This window comes from Pongo pygmaeus, chromosome 13 (genome assembly GCF_028885625.2).
Source record: "Pongo pygmaeus isolate AG05252 chromosome 13, NHGRI_mPonPyg2-v2.0_pri, whole genome shotgun sequence".
Lineage (NCBI taxonomy): Eukaryota > Metazoa > Chordata > Mammalia > Primates > Hominidae > Pongo > Pongo pygmaeus.
Window position 1 is genome coordinate 117,148,039 of NC_072386.2, and position 18,767 is coordinate 117,166,805.

Sequence of the window (18,767 nt, forward strand, 5' to 3'; positions counted from 1 at the left end):
ATACGAGTAGCTATGTGAGGGGTTGGAAAACCAGGTATTCGGTTTTGAACTAAGAAGTCCAGTATTTCTGCTTGCTATAAAATGAGAAAAATACAAGGCATAGAAATGCCTTTTTTCTCTGTAAATTAAGTTTTATTATGTAGAGATGACCTGGTTCGAATGCACTCAAGCGATACCAACTCACACAAAATAGAAGTGGGGTTTAGATTGCTGCCGACGCTCTGTGGCAGGTCTCTATTTGGTCTATCCCTGGCCACCATGGTGAATCATCTTTTGGAATCACCTGGTGGCTCTAAGGAGGAAGAAGCCTGGGGCCCTCTCAATAGCCTCTCCCAGGTGGCTGTCCCCCGAGAGATCACCCCCCAGCCTGAGCTCCAAAGCCTCCATCCCCAATTCTCTGGGTTCTCTTGAGGGTGCTCAGGTCCTGGGGAACTTGCTCCCACTAATGAAGGTCAGAAGATCCCTGTGCTGTGGTACCAAGTGTCATATTTTATACCATTTTTTTAACCTATAGGGAGTCTTTTTGAAATCTTAAGCAAAATTTATAACAAGGTTATGGCTTTCCAGTTTGCACAATACTCAAGCCTACTATCTTTGTCACTCCCGTACTTGGGCAGATAAATGAGTGATTAAATCATGGATTCCGAGTAAGGAGTTGGAATGTCCCTGTGTCATAGAGTCCTAAAGAATCCCCATTGTGAAGCAGCTTTCTTCTGGGCACACGACTTTATTCACTCATCTGTCCATCACCTTGTCCAGGCCTTGGCCACTGAGAGTTCCACCGCCTACAGGCCCTGGGCCAACAGGGACCATGGTTCCCTCATGGAGCTCATAATCAGGGGAAGACATCCGGGCAGATGATCGGAGCACAGTCATCCACTATGATGGGTGCTAGCTCAGGAGGCAGCCCAGGGGGTAACGTTTCTGCCCTTTGAGGAGTTCACAAGCAGGTAAATAGGAAAGGGCTCTCCAGGCTGAGCCCACAGCAAGGAGAAAGGCCTATCACAGATGGAAGGCTTGACTCAGTAGGAAGCGGTTAGCAGGCCAGAATAGCTAAATCCTAAAGTGTAGGGAGCAGAGTGGCAGGGAGGAGAGAGCAGCTAGGGAACAAAGCTAGGTTGGGATCAACCTGGAAGGGCCTGGACTGTGGCATTTGACATGACCCTATAAGCTTTAGGAAACGTTGAAGTTTTTAAGTAAAGGAATGGCACACGAGGTCTGCACTTGAAAGAGAACTCCAGTGATATTGACGTGGGAATATTTGTCTTGGCCATGAATGGCATCTGCTGGGAGAGGGCCCGGAGGACACTCCCTAACATCCCTTAACTCTGTGGAGCTTGCCTTCACTTTCACACCCTTCTCGATTATATTTTCTCCACTTCCATCTTTAGATGACTTCTTCAGGTCACATGGCAAGGTGTTACCCTCTCTTCCTTCACATGGTGGAAGGCAGTGGATTTAGGTGATCACCATGTCCATCCAGCTCTACCCTTGACCAGCTTTGTGGCCCTGACAAGTTCCTTCCCTTCTGGGCTTCAGACTCCTTCTGGGGAGCATGGGAATGCCATTGCCAGGGCCATTGTGAGGTTTAAATGAGAACACCTGTAACTCCCGGCGTGCTTTGCTTCCCTTAGACAGATGCTCTCTTGTGCCGGTATTGGCTTCAGACACCCAGAGCATCCAAGACGCCTTCTCTCTTCTTGCCCTTTGGTTTCAGGGGAGGAAAGGGAAGGCCCAGGACCTACTTTTACCTTTGCAGACCATTTTTGAGAAGACTTTATGAGTAGAATCTGGGTGAGGGCTATAGAAATCAGCTGTCATGTAGGATGGACCAACTTAGTGGGTTTTATACATTGCATCCTCGGGTTTAAATCCAGGTTCTCAAATTACCAATACATATTTAATACTTGGGGTGACTCAGCATTTGTGAGAATGAAGACTATCAGAGCTGGATCTTAAATATCTTCTAGCCCAGGGCTTCTCAAACCTAGTTGCACATTAGAATCACCGGGGAGCTTTGAAAAAATGCTGATCCCCAGAGCCCACCCCTCAGACCAATTGAATCAGAACCCCTGGGGTTGGGGGTGGCAGGCAGCAGTAATCTTTTCAAACTCACCAGTGAGCACCAGGATGAGTCACTGATCTAGCCCAACCCTTTTACTCTCAGATGGGGGCACAGACTTCATTGTCCAAAAGCTGGGCCCCCTGATGCCAAGGCCAGTTCTCTTCCCATCGTTACTCATTCAGTAGGTTTCTTTGGATACCATTATATGCTAGATGCTGTTCTAGGAGCTGGGGGTGCAGCTATCATGGAGCTTACCCTCTAAATGCACGAGTGGCCTCCAGATTGGTGGGGGCAGGGTGTGGGGGGAGCACATTGAAACTGGGTCCTTCCAGCAGTGTGTCAAGAAAGTCTTTCTCAGCCTCTGCACATCATTGGGGTGGTAATGATAACAATAGCTAACACATGCTGAACATTTATTTTAGATGTGTTATCTTTCTGAATCCTTGCATCTCCCCTAGAATAATCAGCCCCATTTCCAGAGGCTCAATAAGTGTGTTTCATGGGTGCAGAGCTAGTGCCTGGTGGGCGTGGCATTTGAACCTAGGGCTGTCTGACACCAAAGCCCTTTCTGTTAACTGACTTTATTCTAAGGCAGCCAGTATAAAGATACAAAGAGAGCAGTTTCTGGAGAAATCTACCTGAATTTCCTCTCAAAGATGTAGCCCCTCCATCGGTTAGTTTTTGTTGCATAACAAACCACCCTAAAACTTAGGGCTTAAACCAACCAACATTTATAATTTCTCATGGCTCTGTGGGTCAGTGGGTGATTATGCTGGTCTGGGTCAACCTGGCTGGGGCTGGATGGCCTAGGATGGCCTGGCTGCGGCCGGATGGCCTGGGATGGCCTGAGATGGCCTCACTCCCTTGTCTGTGGTTGGCAGGCTGGCTGCTCCAGGGATGCCTTATCTGGGTATGCTTGTGTTTGCTCCACGTGATCTCTCATGCTCCAGGAGGCTTCTCTGAGCCTGTGTACTTGGCCGACCCAGCACTCCAAAGCAAGGGAAGCCTAACCTGGGTTCACAAGCATGTTTACGTCTCTGCTGGTGTCATAACTGCTAATATCCCATTCACCAAAGCAAGTCACATGGCCAAGCCCAGATTCAAGGGATGAAGAAATAGCTTACACCTCTTGATGGGAGAAATGACAAATCATATTGCTAGGGGGCACACATACGCGGATAGTGGGATTTGCCACCATTTTTGCCATCTACCACTGCAGACTGCACCAAAGAAGCCTTCCAGCCCTGACAGGTGCCAGGAGTTGTTAAGGAGGAAAAAAGTGTTGTATTGTTGAATTTATTTACATATACTTTAGAGCACTTTCTATGGTGCCCTAGAGATGCATACTTTATAGTCAAGTCACTCTGGTGTTTGTGATCATTTCTATTACAAATTGGATATCAGCCCTGGGATAGACCTATAATAACGTTGTGTATGCCACTCACTTTTGTGGGAAATCAGATTTTTTTTTTTTTGGAGACAGGGTCTGGCTGTGTCGCCCAGGCTGGAGTGCAGTGGTGCAATCTCAGCTCACTGCAACCTCCACCTCCTGGGTTCAAGTGATCCTCCTGCTTCAGCTTCCCGAGTAGCTGGGACCACAGGCATCTGCCACTATGCCTGGCTAATTTTTGGATTTTTTTTTTTAGTAGAGACAGGGTTTCACCATGTTGCCCAAGCTGGTCTCGAACTCCTGAGCTCAGGTGATCTGCCCACCTCGGCTTCCCAAAGTGCTGGAATTACAGGTGTGAGCTACCACGCTCGGCCACCACGCCGAACCGGAAATCAGATTTGATTGAAGCAATTTAAACTGAACATCACCTTTTCTGGGGCTGTAACGTGAGGACTCCCCCAGGTGTTGTAGATCCTATCCTTTACTTCAGTATCCTGTACCTTGTGTAATATCCCTTGTTTGATGTTTTCTCATAATAAGATTTGTTATGCATTTTGGCAGGAATCCTCCTGAAGCCATCGATAGAGTCTCACTCTCAGTGCATCCTGTTGGGAGGCCCACGGTGCTGGTGTGACCCAGTACTGGTGAAGTTAGCTTCAATCACCTGGCGAAGGTGCTGTGTGGCAGGTTTCTTCACTGTAAAGTTACTGCTTTTACCTTTGTAATTAGTAGGTAATTTGTGGGGAATACTGTAGGCCTATGTGAATAACTTGTTCCTCATCAGATTTTCACCTGCCACTTTTAGCGTCCATTGATTTTTATAACTCTGCCATTTCTCCAGTATATAAGGAAGAGGTTTCCCTTATCCTCAGCCAATTTATTTCTTTATATTGGTATGGACTAGGGTATTCTTACTCATAGTTGTCATTTTTTATTTTGATGCTCAAATGGATTCATATTTAGCCAATGGGAACCCCCTCGGGCTGGCTGTCATGCCCTTCTGCTGTGTTCCCATGATTCTTTGAGAACCTCTTTACTTTCTGGCACAAGAAGATGTTCCTGGCCTTTTCCCTTCCTGCCCAGCACTGAATCAGCCACTTCTCCAAAGAGCTCCTGTCTCTTTTAGAGGAGATGCTAGAAAGCAGACTCTGGGTATGAGGAGTGCCCATTGCCTCTGAGCTGCCGTTGCCTCAGCAGAGAGAAATGTACACACACGTGTGTGTAGAGGGAAATATATGTACACAGATACATATAAGTGTACACACACACAGATGTGCGCTTATGTATCTGTCTACGACTACATATTAAAACCAACTTTATAATGATACATCTGATTTTGATCCAGTATCACAGAGTACATTCTGATCTTCCCGTTGTTTTTGCCAGCTTGGAACATTAACATTCCTCAGCTCTGTCCCAGGCCTGCCTCTCTCACCATGTTCCAGAATATTTCATCTTCTCTCATGGCCTCAATTATCACCATGCTGGTTACTTCCAAACTCACCCTCACATCCCCGCCCACCAGGCCTCATTTCTGGATCTCCACCCGGCAGCCCTCACACACCCATCTCGAATTCTCGGTCATAATGTTCTAACCATTGTTGACCAGTTGCCTCCCCTTGGCTGTCTCCCAAGCCCCTCAAACCAGACACATGCTCAGCGGGACCCACAAGTTCATCTGTGCTGCTTTTCCACTGGCCCCCATGCGCTGTCAGTACCTGGCATTTCATTCTCCCAGCTCTTTAGGCCAGGATCCTGGAGTCACCCTTGATTCCGCCTTGCCCCTCTGCAGCCAGTGGCCAGGTCTCTTGATTCTTCCATCTAAATATCCCTTGGTCTTCCCCAGCCACTCCATTCTTACTGCCACTGCCCTCATCTGGGCCACCAGCGTCCCTCGCCTGGTTCAGTGTCAGAACTTCCTCCCTGGTGTTCCTACTTCAGCCTCACTCCCTGCAATTCATTCTCCTCTCCATAGTCAGGGAGACATTGTTAAAACCTAAATCTCCCCATCTCTCTCTCCAGCTCAAAGACCCTTTGGTGGCTCCCCAGGGACCTCATGATGCCCTTCAGGCCACTGAGAATGGCCATCAGGACTCCTGGCGGGCTGGTTCTTGGTTGTCCCTGGACCCTACTTCTATGCAACAGTTAAAAAGGCTAAGACAGAGCTCTAGGAATTGATGTGGAAACCTCTCTGACAGTCAAGTAAAAAAAAGTAAATTGCAAAGCAGTTACTTATGCTGTGATGCTATTTTTATTAAAAACACAAATACATACAAAATAAAATTCTGGCCAGCTGTAGTGGCTCATGCCTGTAATCCCAGCTACTTGGGAGACTGAGGCAGGAAGACCCCTTGAGCCCAGGATTTCGGGGCTACACACGGCTATGATGGCACCACTGCACTCCAGCCTGGGTGATAGAGCAAAAGTCCATGTCTAAAAAATAAAAAAATAAAATTCTGTCTCTTTTCTGTACATGCAAACACGCAGGTGAATGCATAGGAAACACGCCGGCAGGACCCCAGTCACTGTGTACAGACCACTACCAAGGCTTGCTCTGAGAAGGGCCCAGGGATCAGCAGCTCTGGATTCAAGGGGTGCTTTGACTTAGCTATCCTATTGGAATGGTTTCCTTAGAAACTATATTCATGTGCTGAAGTATTAAAGAGTACAACTTAAAAATATGGATGGGTTGGTTTTGAGAAGGTAAAAAGAGCCCTGGCAGAGAAAGCACGTCTTCCAAGCCTGAGGTTCCCTGCTCCACAACCGAGGGGTGTATGTGATGCTCAGCCTGGGGGACAGGCGTGCTCAGCAGTCCAGGCCATGCCTGTCAGGCCCTTGCTGTCAGTTACCCCCCGTGGCTACAGATCACACTGCCTGTTTTAGAGCATGCCTTCTTCCAGAGGATGTGGTCGCTACTAGTGGTAACATATCTGCATTGGACCTTGGTTCTGCTTTTTGTTCTGCGTCTACAAAGCTCCTTTGGTCTCGAGCTCACTGAGGAGTTTCTGTGTTTGTCGCTGTGGGCAGCAGGTGTGTGCACTGACCCAGTGGCCCCTCAACCACCAGGGCACCTTTGTACTCACGTGGAAAAGTATCACTGAGTTGCGTTTTATCTTTACCTTGAGCAAAATGCAGTTGATCCCTGTCCCAAGCCATTAAATATTTATAATGTTTAAAAAAACGTTTCTTTAATGTCTCTGAGCCTCTCTTTTCTAAACTGTGGAAGAAAGAAAATAACAATACCTGGATTTCTATGATGTTTAAATGAGATAAAAACATAAGGCCCTAGGTACAAACTAACTGCTCAGTAACTGTTAGCCACTAGTATTAGTATTAGTGAGTATTAGTGTTATTACTGCCATACAGAGGAAAATACCCTTTCACGGTAGACCCCTTTCTGCCTGCTTTCCCATAAAAACAGGAGTGCAGCCATATTAAATTACATAACCCAGGGGCCGTGAGTCCCAACCCAAAGACGTTTGGAGGGACAAAAGCAATGTTTGCGGAGGAGTAACTCATTGGGTCCCCCAGACCATGGCTGTCCGTGGTGTCTGCTATCTCTGGTGTTGGAAGTCAAGCTCGACTTGGAAGCAAGATCCAAGCTTCTGAGGCTCAGTGAGAATGTTCTTGTTGTTGTGTGTCGAGTTTCTTGTGGGTACGGACTGTGGGGCAGCTGCCTTCCCTCTGTGCTCCCATAGCTTTCAGAGAACTACCCTGGACCTGCATGAGGTTGTGCAGCCCAGCACTGCACCCTGGACCCTGGAGGGAGGGACTGCCCTGAAGGAGGAGGTGGGTGGGCTGGTGGCCCTAGATTCTTCCCAGGACACTAGGGATGCAGAGGGATGAAGCGAGCCCCTCAATTATAGTCTTCTGTGTAGAGACGGGGAGCCTAGGAGGAGTCAGTGCTCTGTGTGTGTGTGTGTGTGTGTGTGTGTAATCCAGATTGCTCATGCCAAATAGAACCTCCAAGAATGTTCGTTTGTGGTGTGAGGGCACCCCGGTCTGGGTTCCCAATGAGTGACTCCTTAGCAAACATTGCTTCCGTCCCACCAAACATCTTTGGATTGGGTCTCACAGCCCATGGATTGTGTAATTTAATATGGCTGCACTTACGTTCTTATGTGAAAGCAGGTAGAAAAAGGTCAACCATGAAAGGGTATTTCCCTCTGTACAGCAGTAATAACACTAACACTAATACGAACGGCTGACAGTTACTGAGCAGTTAGTTCGAACCTAGGGCTTTATGTTTTTATCTTGTTTGAATGTCATTGCAGTCCAGGTATTATTATTTTCTCTCTTCTACAGCTGAGGAAAGAGAGGCTCAGAGAGATTAAATACTTGTCCCAAATTACAGAACTAGTTAGAGGTGGGGCCTGGTCTGAACTCATTTCCTGCAGAAACAGCTGCTTTCGACATAAAACCGCAGCCTTGCCCCCATTTTCCAAGTGGCTGCTGTGGTCGGGCTGTTCTTTCCCGTTGCTGTCTGATCCCTCAGCGGTGCTGCGGAGTAGGCACAATTATCCTCATATGACAGATGAAAATCTGACTCTGAGGTTAAGTGACTTGCCCAAAGCCACACGGCTAACAAGCACTGGGCCCAGCTCGGCGCTCACACATGTCCGACTCTGGCACCTGTGCTCCGTCCTCCCATGCTGCCTCTCACGCAGGGGACTTGGGAGGCTCCGGCAGTGGCTGATAAATCACTCCTTTTGGCTTATGAATAACATGGCAAAACAAATTACTTTGGGGATCTAGAAGGAAGTTGTTGGCCCTGTGTAAACTCAATTGGAATGTCACTGAGCAGACAGCTCTGGAGGCATCTACAAATATCTTCCAAGGAATATCCCCAAAGTGAAATCACCAAGAAAGCAAAAAACAGGCTCCGTGTTTTGGTTTGCAAATGAGTTTTGAGAAATGGCCTTGAGATCTTGAGTTGTTGGCATTTTCCCCATTACAAATTGTAAAGGACTTTTGAAACGCCACAGGAAAGGGGAGAAGAAAGGCTTGGGGTTGCTGATTATTTACAGCTCCAAGCCCCGAGCAGGTACACAGAATTAAAGACCTCCCACCACTCCAATTGCATTTAATTTTATTCCGAAAATGACTACCTGCCAATAAGCCTCATTGTTCACCAGCATCTCTGCAAGTACTTTGAGGTACTATTACCCGAGTTCACTTAACACCGCTTGACAACTTTAAGCAGATAACAATTGAGATGCTGGTAATGGAGTCTTTTTTTTTTTTTTAATTTTTAACATTTTTACCACATGACTTTATGACTCTCTTTATCAAGCGTGTTGAAATTAATCCATGTGTTGATTGGAGTATTTCCTCATCCCTGCTGCGTATTGACACGTTGGGGAGGGATAAGGGTTGGCAGCTCTGAGCAGCTAGGTATTCCGGGGCAATGGGTGGTCCTAAGTCCGGAGCCTTTGGAGTTGGTCAGTGGTGGGTTTGTGTTGAGCCTGCAGAAGTCTGATGTCTGTGTTTGGAGGGGAGAATCAAGGGATGACTCTGGAGGACTGCCTTGGCAGGTAAAATTATAGTTCCCATACGAAGGGAGGATGCAGGAGCTATAATCCCATCTCGTTGCCAGGCAAAGTTCCTACAGATTCATGGCAGAGCTGTCTGTGCAAGCAGGAATCCAATTTTATGTCCAAACAAATGCAGCATGCAGATTTGACTGACTGCTTCCCCAAGAATAGCAAAGACAGGCATTCAGGTCAGCTGGCAAAAAAAAAAAAAAAAAAACCCACCACCCCCTTTTTCCTTCTTTAAAATAGGGGGTGGGATTAATACAGTAGCAGATTAGAGCTTTATTTGTTTAAACCTTGCAGAATCTGTAAGCATTCACAATCCCCTTGACTTGTGGTGCCTGATTGTAAAAAGAACAGTTGAATGAGCTCATTGTTTTCTGGTTTTTTTCTTTAATGTATTTTACAAACACTCTGGTGACAGGCCTGACACGCTGATTTCTATGTACTCGCACTTCAGTTTGGGATTACAGCATTAATAACAGAGTTCCATGCATCATGCCATTTTTAAGCATGATCGTTATGATAAAGGGCATATACTTAATTACAGGCCTGCTTAATTACAGCTCTGTTGAAGCTCGTTTGTTTAGGAGAATGCTAATTGCGCCACAGAGCCAGCGGCTCATCCTTGCTTTCATCTGCTGGAGGTAGCTCGATGCTGTGGATCAGCATTTTGTTAAAACTGCCACCAAAAATAAAAAAATTTTTTAAAAAACAAGAAGAAGAAGAAAGCACTGGCCTAGTACTGAAAGGAAACCTGCCCCAGCACATGGCTTTTGGTAAGAGCAGAAGCCAGGGTTAGGTGACCAGCCCTCCCTACATGGTGGGTGCTTTATCTCTGTTGTCTTATTTCATTTTTCTTCACTCTCACCGCAGCCCGCAGAGACAGCTGTAGTATTATGCCCACCTTACAGACAGGGCAAGTAAGGCTCAGAGAGGTGGGGTGGCCTGTGCACAGCCGCACATCTGCACCTGCTGAGCTGCAGCAAAAACTCAGGTCTGCCAAGCTCCAAGCCCCTCCTTCCCTGCCATAGCCCCCCATAGCCCCAGTGCAGGTTACACTCTGGGTTTGAATCCTGGCTCCAGCCAAGCCTCATAACTCCTCTAAGTTTTGCAAGTGGTGTATTAGTTCATTCTTGCGTTACTATAAAGAAATACCTGAGACTGGGTAATTTATAAGAAAAGAGGTTTAATTGACTCATGGTTCTGCAGGCTGTACAAGAAGCATGGCAGCATCTGCTTCTGGGGAGCCCTCAGAAAGCTTCCAGTCATGGTGGAGGCAAATCCAGAACAGGCTTATCACATGGCCAGAGCAGGAGCAAGAATGCCAGAGCAGGAACAAGAAAGCCAAAGAGGGGAAGGTGCCACACACCTTTAAACAACCAGATCTCGCAAGGACTCACTCGCTATCACGAGGACAGCACCAAGCGGATGCTGCTAAACCATCCACGAGAAATCCTCTCCCCACATAACTCAGTCATCTCCCGCCAGGCCCCCCCTCCAATACCAGGAATTAGAATTGAACATGAGATTTGGGTACTTGGGTGGGGACACAGATTCAAACCACATTAAGTGGTAATGTTGAGGCTTGAGTTATTTGATGCATGTTCACCACCTTGTGTATGGGTAGTAAGCACAGATTCCCTATCCTTTTCTATTTTGTAGAACTGGACTTGGGGAGAACTTCTTTACCTCCCAGGTTTGTTGGGGGTGGGGGGCTTTGTCATGGCACACTGAGAGCTCCAGGGCCTGGAGAGAGGGCCACTGTGTACCTGGGTGCCGTCTTTGGCTCTGCCAAGGAAAGGGCAGGTGCTGTCCCTGCATCTGGGTTGTGACTACAGACTGGTCAGGCAGTGTGGGCGGGAGAAGCCCCATCCAAGCCCTTAGACTGCATGGAAGGGGCAGGTCAGGGGTGAAAATGTGTGTCTCGTTCCCAGCTCTGCCTCCATTCAGCTCCTCGAACAGCATGTCACCCTGCATGGGACTCAGAAATAGACTAAATGCTAGAACATCACAGTCTCTCTGCTCCAAAATAATAACAAAGACAAAATGCTGGTTTCAGCTAGGGAAAAAGAAAGGAAGGAAGTAAACGTGGCTCCCCAGGAGAAGCCAGGACGGAGATGATTCATGAACATTCTTTTGGAACGTATGAAGAATGCATGCTGTTGATTTTAAGAATTATGTTTTGCAAACCTCTAGATATTTTAAAATATGAAAAGGCTGCCCAGATGAGAGGAGACATGGATGTTACAGAATTAAGAGGGGATTTAGCGGTCCCACAGATCAGCTTTCTGCCCAACACACAAAATCCCTCCCTAGCTCCCCAGCAAGTCGCTGTCTGCATCTAGCCCCTTATGCTGTGACCACCATGAAAACATGTGCAGACATTTGATTATGTTCACTTCAAGTCTTCTCTTATCTGAACCCCCACTTTTGCTGCAGTTCTCATGTGCTGGACACCATACTGGGCTCTGGGGGTGCTGGGCAGGGTGCTAGGATGAACAGAAATGGACTGGATTGTGCCTTCCTGGGCCATCGAACCTGATGGCTGCTTCTCCTTTCCCTCACGTGATCTGGCTTCAGGTTCCCTCACCACTCCGGCCTCCTTGAAGGGCCCCGGGATGACCCTCTGGGAAGATGGTCCTGGCTCTGAGTGCCCCACTCAAGCTCCAAATAGACCAGGGTGAGTGACTCCTCATCCGGGCACCAGGACTGCGGCACTGTAACCTTACAATGCTCCGTTTAAATAGTCAGATCACGTCATTGACTTACTCACCTACAGCTGCCTTCTTTCCTGTCTCCTGCTGTTATTCCACACCTCTTCCATTCCATCCAACACAGTTGGGTTTTTGGACCTACACTACGAGACTCTTCATGGGTCTCTAGTGAACTCCTTCCATTACATTTGGCCCACGATCGCAACTTTTTGAGACTTTACTGGTTTTCACTCTGTTATCTGGTTTGTAGACTGCCCACCTCGGCTTCCCATCAGGCATGCATTAGATGAGCATACCCTGTGTGTCTTCATTTGAGTCATTGATCATGCCCTGGGCACCCTTCACAGGGGTCACTTAAGGTTAGCATTGGTCTCTTAATCAGCTTCTTGAATGTGTGGTTCAACCAGTTATGGATTCTGCTAACCTCCACGGCAGCCAGCTGTATTTAGCCATCTTGTGTACATGGATAACATGAGAAAATTTGTAAGATGCTTTGCTGAAATCCATATTATTTCAGCCTGCTTTAATCTTTGATATACTAGATTTTCTAAAGTAAGTGGGATTTGGTGGGCAGATTATCTGCTTAGCAGTCTCGCTGGTCCTGGTGGCACTTGCTTCTCTTTGGATCCTCCCTGTGCTGGTGAGAAGGGCATTGTGAGAGCCCTGCTCCTCTCGATTCAGCTCCCACTGTGAGCTTCAGCCCGTGGGATCCTGTCACCTACTCTTTCTTTCCTTTGAGTTTGTTAAAAATCTGTTTTCTAGGCCATGTGTGGTGGCTCACACCTGTAATCCCAACACTTTGGGAAGTCGGGCTGGGAAAGTCACTTGAGGCCAGAAGTTTGAGACCAGCCTGGACAGCATAGTGAGACCCCCATCTCTACAAAAAATAAAAGTCTATTTTCTAGAAGAACATAGGGAGCATCTGACTATGCCCCTCCTTCTGCCGTGAACTCTCAGACGGTGGTGGTCTGTCCTGAGGCTCCCATCTCTGTCACTTGACCAGACAGCTCCTCCTTACAGTCAGGATTAGGTCGGAGCAGGTCTCCTCATCTCTGCTGCTGGTCCAGTCAGGAGCCCGTGGGCCGAGGGGTGGAGCGAGGCCGTCAAAGTCCTGAGGGCCCCCCTTGCTGCTGCCTCTTGCTCCTCAGACATTTCAGGAATGCGTCTTCCTTCCCTCCCAGTGGCTGCTGTGGGGCGTCCCACAATGACCTCACATCTCATCTTTGCCTCCTCACTAAGGTGTTACCGCTGAGCCTGCCTGAGGGCCAGAAGGTGCCCCCACCCAGACACCTCGACGCCTTCATGTGGAGCAGGTTGGCCATGGGCCCCACCAACTCCCCAGGGTGCCCCAGAAGGTCTGGGAGGGAGGGCTTCACCTCTGGAGGGCAGGTGTGAGGAGGGCCTGCAGACGAACGGGAAGTGCCTCTGAGGGACTTCAGGGCCCACTGGGAGGCGGGGTGAGCACCCTGCCCACTCCCTGCAGTCTCTCAGTGGCTAAGGGAGGGCCTTGTCCTAATCATATGTGGGTGTGTGTATGCATATGCATACGTATGCGCTTATAATGGAAATATATAATTTATACCTTACATATTATATATACAAAATGTCAATCTCCCAGGCGCGGTGGCTCACGCCTGTGATCCCAACACTTTGGGAGGCTGAGGCGGGTGGATCATGAGGTCAGGAAATTGAGACCATCCTGGCTAACATGGTGAAACCCTGTCTCTACTAAAAATACAAAAAAATTATCCAGGCATGGTGGCGGGTGCCTGTAGTCCCAGCTACTTGGGAGGCTGAGGCAGGAGAATGACCTGAACCCAAGAGGAGGAGCTTGCAGTGAGCCAAGATCACGCCACTGCACTCCAGCCTGGGTGACAGAGCGAGACTTCGTCTCAAAAAAAAAAAAAAAAAAAAATGTAATTCTATAATCTATGTAAAGGTATATTTTTACATAATATATGTGATATATATATATATTTGTGTGTTAGGCTGTTCTTATGTTGCTATAAAGGAATACCTGAGACTGGGTCATTGATAAAGAACAGAGATTGAATTGGCTCTTGGCCTACGGTTCTACAGGCTGTGCAGGAATCATAGCACTGGCATCTGCTTCTCGGGAAGCCCCAGGAAGCTTCCAGTCATGGTGGAAGGTGAAGGGGGAACAGGCATATCACATGGCCAGAGCAGGAGTGAGAGAGAAGGCTGGGGGAGGTGCCACGCACTTAACCAGATCTCATGAGAATCACTCACTACCGTGAGAACAGCACCAAGCCATGAGGGATCCACCTCCATGACCCAAACACCTCCCACCAGGTCTCATCTCCAACAGTGGGGATTACATTTTAACATGAGACTTGTCAGGTACATATATCTAAACTATGTCAATATATATACAAAAAAATGCTATTGTTGATATCTAAGTTTTACAAGTATATAGTCTGTTTTCATACTGCTATGAAGAAATACCTAAGACTTCATAATTTATAAAGAAAGAGAGGTTTAATGGACTCACAGTTCCACATGGCTGGGGAGACCTCACAATCATGGCGGAAGGCAAAGGAGGAGCAAAGGCATGTCTTCTATGGCAGCAGGCAAGACAGCATGTGCAGGGGGAACTCCCCTTTATAAAACCATCAGATCTCATGAGACTTATTCACTCTCATGAGAATAGCATGGCAAAAACCTGCCGCCATGATTCAATTACCTCCCACTGGGTCCCTCCCACGACTCATGGGGATTACAGGAGCTACAATTCAAGATGATATTTGGGTGGGGACATAGCCAAACCATATCAACAAGTTACTTTTTTCTTCTTGATTTGTATTTAAAGCCCTCAACTCAGAGCAGCCAGCCTGGGCAAACCCATTCTTCTTCATCTCCTCTGCTGACTAGCAAGGCAAGAGCGCAGCGTGACAGGAGGCCTGGCTTTCTGACTGTGGTCAGAAAGCCAGGCTTACGGGACCACCTATGTTTCTAGATCCTTCTCTTTCAAAGACATGACCATCAGTTGGAAGGAGAAAGAAACACATGCTCCTTGTGGGAGCAGGGAGAAACTGCTTAATGGGTGAGGGGTTTGGCTTTGGAGCGATGGAAATGTTTTGGAACTAGATGGAGGTGGTGATCGCACACCATTGTGAATGTTCTAAATGCCACTGTATTGTTCACTTTAAAACGGTTAATTTTATACGAATTTTTTAAAACATTTCCCTCCCTGCTTAGATCTTCCCATTTCCTAGAAGTGATTCCCAGGCTTCTTCCATCCATGGCTTTCATCTCCAGCAGCAACAGGAGGGGGTGGCAGTGAGCAGGGTCCCCAGGTCCTGAGAGAGGTTAGGCACTTGCCCCAGGCTGGAGCCCCCTACCCAGTTCCCCAGATCCCCGTGCATGGGAACAGCAGCCCTCCCTGTCCAGCACAGCCCCTGAGCCCCCAGGCCCTGCCCCTGGGCTGGGGACCTAGAATGCAGAGGTGACTCGCACATGCACCTACCGGAAGAGGAGAGGAGACACGGGCCTGGCCAGACCCCAGGGAGGGCCTCAGGGAAGGCATGCTGCAGGAGAGGCACTCAGAAGACTGGGAAGGACAGTTGAGGTACAAGCATAGAGGGAGGAAGGGATGGGTAAGCCAGGAAGAGGGTCAGGTGCAAGGGGCCAGGGCCTTCAATGCCAGTCAAGACCCCCATCTTGGAAATCCTGCCCTTCTCTGTCCATTGGAGGCACAGGCAGTACCGACAGCCTCTGACTCGGGAGGCCTCCCATGGGAGGAGCCCCCTTCCTCTCTGCCATCGCCAGTACTTCCCAACCCCCTCAGTTCCTGGTGTAATCAGGTCTTTGCACATCACCTTACCACCTTTGTAACACACAGCATCCCTAGACATACAGTGACATGTAGATAGAAACAACTGTCACCAGTGAGAGGCAGTTCTTCACTCCCAAATACTAATAAGGTCTTTAAAACATCAGAGGCAGAAAGCCTGGGGGATGAATGGCGAGTGGGTTCTGCAGGGGAGCGATTGCCAGGGCTTGTGCACAGTACCTGGGCGTGCAGGGAGGACTCTGCTGTGGACCCTGCTGTCTGTCTAGCAGGCAAGAGAAGCCGTGGAAGAGGTGGATGTGGGCAGAGAGTGGGAAATGAGGACCGTGACGGGTGAAGAGTGGGCTTCGGGACTTTACTGGGGAGGTCAAGTAGCCTGTACTATCCAGAGCTTTGGGGCTACTGCTGCCTACCTTTGTGACCCTAGCAAGCACCAACTTCTCAGAGCTTCTGCTTCCCAATCTCTAAAATGATCAGAAGTGTTACGAGTGCCCGGCCCATCTCAGCAGCACTAGGAAGGGCGTGGAAGTCAGGTCGGGCAGACAGTGGCGGGAGCTGGCACACCTCTATCCGGTGGGACTCGACTCTGCCCCTCTCTAGAAGGCTTTGTGGCTCTTCGAGGCTCCTTTATTCATTGCTGAACTTTTTCATATGTGAAGCAGCACACAAGCATAAGTACTCAGAGTTCACACGCAGGTCTGCACGCGGGATGTACTGAACGAGATTGAGGCCTGAATGTGGGACGTACTGAATGAGATTGTTTGGGGCCTTCCCCTCACCCCACTTTCTGGGGAAGTGTTGCCTGTTCGGGACCTTGGTCCCATCTCTTCCGGCAGCTCACAGCAGGTTGCCAGCACCACCTGAAATGGGAGAAGGCCTCTGACCAGGAGTCTCTGTCTAAGTCCAGCAGCCACACTGGACAGCGGCCCTTCCAAGAGAGGAGGGCATGGGGTATGCAGCGACTGCCGCCACCTGTGCTGTGTCTTTTTCTTCGTGCTGATCCAAGAAGGTTTCGTTTCTTTCCTTCCCTAAAACAAAGCGTGAGCAGAGTTCTATGATGTTTTATTCCTGTATGAACATAGCATTCGGGTTTTCTTGCTGATTGGGAGGATGTGTCCCAGGTTTCTTCTTCTCTTATGTCCTTTCCTCTTGCTTTGCTGCTTTCTGCTTCTGCTACTCTTCTTTGTTAGGACTGAGAAAAAAAAACATGATCACTGAAGGTTCCAGAGAAGTCATCATTCCAGGAGACACTGGGGGAAGCAAAGATTGTTGGTCCCGGGAGCACATTGCCCGACGCTGCCCCCACACTCTACCTGGCTTCCATTGTGCTCACTCCGTTTCTCCCTGAAACCACAATTTACTGCATAGCCACCACCTCAGGGTGCAGCCACCCCTGACTTCGGGGCTCCGCGTCCCTGCACTCATGACCAGGCCCCTCACAACTGCGGCTGCATGTTCCCGACTCTTCCCAGACCTAAGGGAGAAGCCGACACTGGAGAGGCCCCTACCACTGTCCCAGCAGCCACATGGCTGCCACGTTGGCTCTGTGAATGCCGGCATCACATCTCGTCCAGTGTGACCTGTTCCTCAATGTGGCAGGATTTCCAGTCCTGGCGTGGCACCAGAGTCGTCCTCTCTGAGGTTATAATTCATAGAGAAGCGCTCACTTATGAAGGCACACCCTGGGTCGTTTTTGTCCATATGCTTTTGACAGCGATCCCCTGGGACAGGGTGGAGGGAGGGGTGGCCACAGAAAAGGAACCACGCCCCTGGGCCCCTGGTTTCTCCATCATTGTGTCCCCGTTCCATGCCCTTTTTCTCACGTCCTGTTAAAATTGAGCACACTGGTGAGCCTCGAGTCAGCCCTTGATGCCCTGGGTCTGAGTGACTGAGAGTCGGCGACAGCCACTGTTGCCCCCACCTGCCAAGCACCTGCTCTGTGCCAGCGCTGGCCAGGCGCCCCACACACTCCACTTCTGATGCACAGGCACCCTGTCATGTAGGTGGCACCATCTTTTTAAATGTGACTTCGCTTTTCGTCTTTCAACTTCAGTTGCTCATCTGCAGTCACCAGCTGGGATTTGAACCCAGCCAATCTGACTCCTGAGCTCCTTTTTCCTCCCACTTAGTCTTTTCCCCTGAGCCCAACAGCACCTTAGAGCATGTCTAATGCACGTGCTTACTGCCTTCATCTCATTGCAACCTGTCCCTGCCAGCTGTGTCACCTTCATCCTGCTGCCAGCCCCTGGTGACTCTCCTGTTACAGATCAGAGACCAGACTCCAGGGGTGGAGAGTAGGGGTTCTAGACCAGCCGCTCTCTGCTCCTAGAGCTCTTGTCTACACAACTGCCTGGTGCTCAGGGAATGACGAGGCGCCTGCCTCTCTCAGTAGGTTGTGTGTCCCGGCAGCAGGGGTGGGACCTGTCCTCTTTCATAGCTCCTGCACATCTGTGCTAGATGTTACCTGGCTCCATCCAGTGACAGATTCATATTCTCTGTTTCGACGTCTTCAGTTGCTGGACAACTAAATGCCATCTTCAATACTTCTAATGCCATCTTTTTTTTTTCTTCTTTTGCAGCAATGGATGGTGTGCCTTTTATGATTTCAGAGAAGTTTTCTTGTGTTCCAGAAAGTGTAAGTTTTATGCATGATCGCCCTTCCCCTCCGCCACCCCCCAGCCTGATGTCCCTCCATCCTGATGTACACGGCACACAGGGCTGTTCTGGCGGCACTCACGCTCCTTCCCCTACTGGAATCTTGTTTGCCTGCGTGTCCTCTCTCCCGCTGGAAGCTGAACCCCGCAACCCAGTGACAGGAACTCCTGAGGTTGGGGGGTGGGTCGTGTGCATCTCTGGCCCTATCAGCCAGTGCCCCATGTAGTAGATGTTTGAGAAATGAAGAAAACAACAGCTGGGGGATGGGAAAGTAGCAAGAGGCTGGCAGACGAGCTCAGGTGCACCCAGCCTTTGCCATGCCGCACATGATTAACCCGACCTGAGCTTCTCTGGTTGTGAATGTTCTTTGTCTCCCAAGTCCAACTTAGTAAGTTTTGTTCTTTCTTACTTAAGGATGACAGTTTCCTGTAGAAAGGAGGCTGCCTTGTTTTCCCATTGTCATAGCTGCATTCTGCGCTCTGACACGGGGGCTGCCATGCAAATGTAGTGCCTCTAGCTGTGGTCTCCTGCCCACACCAGTCCAGCATGGACCCCACCATCCACATCAGCACTCTCGCACAGGCCAGGCTCACGC

General features: G+C 49.0%; 1 protein-coding gene across 1 annotated transcript in view; it reads left to right on the plus strand.

Annotated features, from left to right (window-relative positions):
* The window catches only part of MVB12B (multivesicular body subunit 12B), a 179,359-nt gene that overhangs the window by 136,808 nt on the left and 23,784 nt on the right, over window positions 1-18,767 (plus strand). Inside the window, exon 8 of the mRNA XM_054501910.2 lies at window positions 18,097-18,152. Coding sequence (XP_054357885.1) covers window positions 18,097-18,152 — 56 coding nt within the window. The remainder of the gene's footprint in view (window positions 1-18,096; window positions 18,153-18,767) is intronic.